A 7,719-nucleotide genomic window follows, 5' to 3' on the forward strand; every position below is an offset into this window, starting at 1 on the left:
TTGTCTTCATAGAAATTTTGTTTTTGAGAAAATTTTATAGAAATTTTGCATTTAGAAAAAATTTTATGGAAATTTTGTTATCAGAGAAAGTTTCACAAAAATTTCGTCTTTAGAGAAAATTTGACTTTAATTTTTTTTAAAAAAATTTTTTCTTTGGAAAAATTTTAATGACATTTTGTTTTTGAAAAAAAATTTTAGAAATTGAATCTTTACAGAAAATTTCATAGAAATGTCTTTCTTTAGCGAAAATTTCATAGAAATTTTTTCTTTAAAAACTGGTCTAGATATCCAGTAATGAAATCTCATTTTTCTATTCAGGGAAAATTCCATGGAAATTTTGTTCTCAGAGAAAGTTTCTTTAGATAAAATTTCATAGAAATTTTTTCTTTAAAGAAAATTTCATAGAAATTTTTTCTTAAGATAAAATTTTATAGAAATTTTTTCCTTAGGGAAAATTTCATAGAGTTTTTTCTTTAGAGAAAATTTCATAAAATTTTTTCTTTAGAAAAAATTTCATAGAAATTTTTCTTTTGGAGAAAATTTTACACAAATTTTGTCTTAAGAGAAAATTTCATAGAAATTTTATCTTTAGAGAAGATTTCATAGAAATTTTTTCTTAGAGAAAATTTTATAGAAATTGTTTTTTAGAGGAAATTTCATTGAATTTTTTTTAGGGAATTTTTTATAGAAATTTTTCTATAGAAAATTCCTGTAGAAATGAAATTTTGACAAAATTTCCTATAGAAATGAAATAAATTTTGACAAAATTTCCTACAGAAATGAAGTTTCGACAAAATTTCCTATAGAAATGAAATTTTGATAAAATTTTCTATAGAAATGGAATTTTGATAAAATATCCCATAGAAATGAAATTTTGATAAAATTTCCTATAGAAATGAAATTTTGACAAAATTTCCTATAGAAATGAAATTTTGACAAAATTTCCTATAGAAATTAAATTTTGACAAAATTTCCTATAGAAATGAAATTTTGACAAAATTTCCTATAGAAATGAAATTTTGACAAAATTTCCTATAGAAATGAAATTTTGACAAAATTTCCTATAGAAATGAAATTTTGACAAAATTTCCTATAGAAATGAAATTTTGACAAAATTTCCTATAGAAATGAAATTTTGACAAAATTTCCTATAGAAATGAAATTTTGACAAAATTTCCTATAGAAATGAAATTTTGACAAAATTTCCTATAGAAATGAAATTTTGACAAAATTTCCTATAGAAATTTTGACAAAATTTCCTATAGAAATGAAATTTTGACAAAATTTCCTATAGAAATTTTGACAAAATTTCCTATAGAAATGAAATTTTGACAAAATTTCCCATAGATATGAAATTTTGATAAAATTTCCCATAGAAATGAAATTTTGACAAAATTTCCTATAGAAATGAAATTTTGACAAAATTTCCCATAGAAATGAAATTTTGACGAAATTTCTCATAGAAATGAACTTTTGACAAAATTTCCTATAGAAATGAAATTTTGACAAAATTTCATATAGAAATGATATATTGACAAAATTTCCCATAGAAATGAAATTTTGACAAAATTTCCCATAGAAATGAAGATTTGACAAAATTTCCTATTGAAATGAAATTTTGACAAAATTTTCTATAGAAATGAAATTTTGACAAAATTTCCTATAGAAATGAAATTTTGACAAAATTTCCTATAGAAATGAAATTTTGACAAAATTTCCTATAGAAATGAAATTTTGATAAAATTTTCTATAGAAATGGAATTTTGATAAAATTTCCCATAGAAATGAAATTTTGATAAAATTTCCTATAGAAATGAAATTTTGACAAAATTTCCTATTGAAATGAAACTTTGACAAAATTTCCTCTAGAAATGAAATTTTGACAAAATTTCCTATAGAAATGAAATTTTGACAAAATTTCCTATAGAAATGAAATTTTGACAAAATTTCCTATAGAAATGAAATTTTGACAAAATTTCCTATAGAAATGAAATTTTGACAAAATTTCCTATAGAAATGAAATTTTGACAAAATTTCCTATAGAAATGAAATTTTGACAAAATTTCCTATAGAAATGAAATTTTGACAAAATTTCCTATAGAAATTTTGACAAAATTTCCTATAGAAATGAAATTTTGACAAAATTTCCCATAGATATGAAATTTTGATAAAATTTCCCATAGAAATGAAATTTTGACGAAATTTCTCATAGAAATGAAATTTTGACAAAATTTCATATAGAAATGATATATTGACAAAATTTCCCATAGAAATGAAATTTTGACAAAATTTCCCATAGAAATGAAGATTTGACAAAATTTCCTATAGAAATGAAATTTTGACAAAATTTCCTATAGCAATGAAATTTTGACAAAATTTCCTATAGAAATGAAACTTTGGCAAAATTTTCGATAGGAATAAAACTTTGACAAAATTTCCTATAGGGGGCGGACCCTCCCCCATACCTCAATTTTCAAAAACGCCAGATCTTGGAGATGCGTGTACCGATTTAAGCGAAATTTTGTAAGCCACCTTTTGGTACCCAAAAAACACGAAATCGGTATACTTTATGGATCGAATAACCTGGGGGGACGCCCCACCCGAAAACCGACCCCGACGGACATGTTTACCGATTGGGACAATATGGGTATCAAATGAAAGGTATTTAAAAGTAGAGTACGAACTTGGTATACAAATTTCGCGCAAAATGTTCCCGGGGGGTTTCCCACCCCCAAAAAACCCCCCAACAGGACTCTTTCACTGCTTTGGACAATATGATTATCAAATGAAAGGTATTTAAAAGCAGAGTAATAAACTGAAATAAAAATGTATTCCAAAATTTATACAAATCTGAAATAAAAATTTATTCTTTGGTGTCTGTAGGGCCCCACAACCCCCAAAAGCCCCCCCGCACGAACATTTGTACCTATTGGGACAATACGGGTATCAAACGAAAGGTATTTAAGAGTAGAGTACGAACTTGGTTTACAAATTTCGGGGGGTCCCCCACCCAAAAAAAAAACCCCAACAGGGCTCTTTCGCCGCTTTGGGCAATTTGGGTATCAAATGAAAGGTATTTAAAAGTAGAGTACAAATCTGACATAATTTATCCCTGCTGTCTAAGGGGCCTCCCCACCCCCCCAAAACGCCTCAAGAGGTCATATTTACCAATTGGGACAATATGGATAACAAATGAAAGATATTTAAAAGTAGAGTAAGAATCCGATACAAAATTTTACAAATCCCCCTAGCTGGGCTTATTTACCATTTGGGACAATATAGATATCAAATGAATGGTGTTTGGAAGTTGAGTACACATCTGTCAAGGTATTGTATATACGGGGTCTCCCCAACCCCTTAAACGGGCATGAATGTCTAACGTCACAAAATGGGTATCAAATGAAAGGTCTATGGGAATTGACTACGAATCTGGTATACATATTTGGGTTAGAGTCCGGGACCGGCCCACCCACTAAATACCTTTCAAAAGGACGTGTAGTTCGAGCAGGATAATATGTGAATTAAAAGAAAGGTCTATATTAGTAAAGTTCGAATCTGATGTTGATATAAGGATTCATGAATCTGGGTCACGTCCAGCCATTCAGCAGGACATTTATATAACAACAATATGACTGAAATAAATTGCCTTTTGGGTCTTAGCGTCGGCGGGAGCGACACTCTCCTTCCAATAAAAACAACATCAAACTGTCATGTCGGACGACCGAGAATATATTGTACTCAAATGTATCAGAGGGAATCCTCCTCCTCCTATCCTACTCCAAAACAAAGATTAAAAAATAATATATGATGGCCGATCAGCAATAATAGGTCTTTAGTAGTAGAGTACAATTTTTACCCTCATACTGGGATAGATACAGGAAAACCTGTGGATCTTTAAAAATGTGCTATCCCAAGTGGTAGCTTTGAAATATGATTTTGAATGAGGATAACCAAACCGTTGCCCTGAATATCTTCAAGACAAAAATTCAAACAAAATCGTGCTCTAGCACGATGCTGATATTATTTTAGGGCTCGTCCCCTAAACTCCCTTCAAACCGGCCATGTTTGCCTACTATGGCAATAAGGGGCTAAAATAATAGGTATTTTATAGTAGAAAACGATACTAAAATTTTTTCAGGGCTAAGTGAGTGGGTGGCCACCCCCTCCCACATACCCCTCAAACTGGACTGGACTATTGGTGGACTATGGCAAAAAGGGGGTTCAAATCTGATATCTGTTTTAAAGCCAAGTGTTTCAGGGACGACTCATCTCATACACTCCCCCTGAACTACACATTTATACCGACTATAGCAATATGTAGCTCAAATGTGGTTTTTGGGAGTAGAGTATGAATCTGATGTCCACTTTCGGAGCAAAGAGTTTGGCTTCTCCCCAGTTCTCGGAGATTGGTGGGGCGATTTACGTGAAATTTTGTTTGTTTATAATAACTTAAAAATAAAAATATGGTATACTTATTTAAGGTGGCCGAATGAAAATTTAAACCAATAAAGACCATATATGACTCAAAAAATTAAAGGTATTTGAGACTAGAGCACGAATCTGGTGCACCACACCGAATAAAAACCCCCATACCGGACATATTTACCTACCACAGCAATATAAGGCTCAAATGAAAGAAATTTGGGAGTAGAGCACCAATATGATATACACATTGGGGCGAAATATCTGAAAGGCCGTAGCAGTATCCCCAAACAGGACTTTTTTCCTGACCGTGCCATTATAGGGCTTAAATAAAGTAAGAGAGTGAAAGAAGGCGCAGCGGAGCGGGCCCGGTCCAGCTAGTTTTCTATAAAAATAAAATTTTGACACAATTTTCTATAAAAATAAAAATTTGCCAAAATTTTCATTACAAATGAAAACTTTGAAACAATTTCCTAAAGAACAAATTTTACCAAAAATCTTTATGGAAACAAAATCCGCTACCTTCCGACCTACTACATTTGAGAAATAATATTGGGAGAATCCCTTGATTTAAGTTGTTAATCTTGTACTGTAGCATGTTAATGTAGTTAATATTATTTTAAGCATTAATCAATTTGAACATAATTCTAAAAGTATATGATATATATATAAATAAAAAAAATTATATTTGTAATCGTGTGCAAAAATAAAAACGAAAAACAAGAAATAAAAACCCCAACACAAGAGAAATATTCACATAAAATGTAATCTAATGCCGACTATATGAAAATCATAAATGTATTTATTGAAATGTTAATTAAAACTGAATTATACCAAATCATGTTACATATTATCAATTAAAACAACATAAAAAAAACAAAAAAGGAAGTAAAAAAGAACTAAAAACAAAGCGATTACATACTAAAATAAAATAAAGAAGAAAATCTATATATTCAAATATAAAAATGTAATCTACCGCCTAATTATTATTACAATTTCTAAAGCTTTTTAAATTTTCCCTGCAGAAAAATGCGAGGCACATCAATGCCTTCCTTTACATTGAGAGTACGTCGGTGAACATATCTGTTGGTTATGACCTCAAAACCATTTTCTTGAAAGAGTTTCCTTAATTCAGTTTCGGCAAAGTAATAACTTCTGGTACCATCCTGACGCATATAGAAATTTTCCGCTATTTTATGTCCCGACTTAAATCTCAATTGGGCCATGTCATAGCGGCCATAATCGCGAAAAAGTACAATGCCTCCTGACTTTAGCAATCTATGTAAATTTTTAATAACTACCTCGAATTTTGTCGGCGTTATGGCTGATAGGACAAAAATCATTGAAATTATATCTATAGTCTGGGCGGGTATGTGATGATGTATCGTAACCGTTGTAATGTCACATTGAAATGCCTTAATGCGATCTTCGTTGTATTTGGGATTTGAACGTACAAATTCAACAGCTCGAGGTGAAAAATCGCACGCATAAAAATAATTGTTCGTTTGTCCCAAAGCTTCCAATTCCTCCATTAGGGGGTAGACAAAATTGCCTACCCCACAGCCAACTTCCAAAAGTTTCCTGCACTCGTTGCTATCCGAGGGTAATGTGGGATGGTCTTGTATTAGCTCTTGAAATTCTCTGGTTGTCCAACGTCGGTCCTTAAAGAATCTAGTCTCATTGCGTTTATAAAAGAGATCCCAATGTTTTTGAGCCTGTTAACGAAATATAAGGAGCATTATGCATGATATTTTATTCTATGGTTCAGCAGCATAATTTTCCAGCAACACTTACCTGATTTTCCAATTGGTTTGCTTTGAATTCTGGTATCAACCTTTTATTCTGTTCCTCCAATTTGTGTTTTTCATCATCGGTAAGTGATTTTTCAGCAGATGTGAAAACATCTTCTATCAAGTCAGTCTCAGCATCCATATTTTTCTTTTTTATTTATTTATTTACAAACAAATATCACGTTGTGAAAGTAGCCGTTCACCTAGCCTCCTTAGGGTGATCAGCTGTTTCTTACGATACGTCTGCTGTAATTGTTGCTACTTTATAGAGAGGGTTTAAACGATAAGAAGCCTATGTGAGAGAAGATATTGTAGTTTAATGCTTTCCAACCGATAAATTTTAAGAAAAAAGGGTGCTTTATCATATGTTCTCTGCACAAGCACTACAAACGCAATCGCGAAAAAATCATATTGTGCAATCATATTGTGCAATCCGCCATGTTGCCATCAAGCTGATCGACGTTTTGCAAACACACAGAAAGAAATTTGTGTGCGTGGGTGTATGCATGTGCGTACATGAGCGGAGGATATGCGAGAAAGAAGATAACAACAGAATGGAAACAAAAATCTGTCATCTTAATACTGTCAAAAATATCTGTCTGTTAACAGCTGTTCGCGTGAGACCACCTTTTTAAATCCGCCTTGTGCAAACGCACGTACATTTCGTTGTGTTTGTGGACAATAGGTCGGTTCGCCTAATTTGCTAGTAAAAATTGCTTTAACTTTTGCGCCTTGCTTTTGTGGGATTTTTTGCAGTGTTGCTATTTTCAAAGCAACGCTCAAAAAAAGCTCAACGCGTTCATTCTGTTTTGGGCTTTATATCCTACTTGTCGAACTATAGTACAGACCATAAGATAATTACCAGGTAGAGAACCGTAAACAGCTGCAATTTTTTCTCGCGAGTTTTGGTTGTGTGTGTATTATAGTTAAGAACCATTACACACACAAACAATGAAAAATGGCGCGAACTTATAACATAATCAGATAATCACTGATTTGACAGATAGTGCACTCAATATTTTGTTGGGCAACTGCCACTACCTGTAAATGAATATCGGTACGACCAAGAGTGTGGAGATGCTACTGAAGCCAAGAATGCGGCATATAGAGCAACACTGCAACGTGCCAGAGAAGGAGACGGAGAAACGTCTATTCCTTAGAAAGAAAAAGGAAATGGAAAGACGTGGGTGTGAGCGAATTGAGATGTACAGGAGTCAGAATGAAGTCCGGAATTTCTACCAAATATCAAACCGATGACATTGGTGCAGGCACATTCTCCTGCAGAGACAAAGAAGGAAATCTGGTAACTGACACAGATAACATGCTGAAGATATGGAAAGAACATTATACCCAACTGCTAGTGTCCGACGTTGGCGGCGAAGAGGATACCGCCGAACCAATCCCTGATGGTGGTATAGAATGTTTACCTCCTAGTCAGAATGAGGTCCAAGTAGCAGTGACCCGACCAAAGAACAACAAGGGAGCAGGAGCCGACGGGTTACCCGGT

The 7,719-nt window shown here is 32.6% G+C and overlaps 1 protein-coding gene across 1 annotated transcript; it reads right to left on the bottom strand.

Annotated features, from left to right (window-relative positions):
- Positions 1-5,150: 5,150 nt before the first annotated feature.
- On the bottom strand, positions 5,151-6,429 carry LOC106095850 (tRNA N(3)-methylcytidine methyltransferase METTL6). The gene is made up of 2 exons (XM_013263260.2): positions 6,217-6,429; positions 5,151-6,137 (listed from the first exon to the last, which is right to left on the bottom strand). The coding sequence occupies exons 1-2, from the start codon at positions 6,352-6,354 to the stop codon at positions 5,421-5,423; spliced, it is 855 nt and encodes a 284-aa protein (XP_013118714.2). The 5' UTR covers positions 6,355-6,429; the 3' UTR covers positions 5,151-5,420.
- Between the last annotated feature and the right edge of the window lie 1,290 nt (positions 6,430-7,719).

Source organism: Stomoxys calcitrans, chromosome 5 (assembly GCF_963082655.1).
Source record: "Stomoxys calcitrans chromosome 5, idStoCalc2.1, whole genome shotgun sequence".
NCBI lineage: Eukaryota > Metazoa > Arthropoda > Insecta > Diptera > Muscidae > Stomoxys > Stomoxys calcitrans.

Coding starts and splice junctions, on each gene's coding strand:
- LOC106095850 (XM_013263260.2), bottom strand. CDS start 6,354: ATGGATGCTGAGACTGACTTGATAGAAGATGTTTTCACATCTGCTGAA. Junction 6,138..6,216: donor CAAACCAATTGGAAAATCAG/GTAAGTGTTGCT, acceptor TTTCGTTAACAG/GCTCAAAAACATTGGGATCT.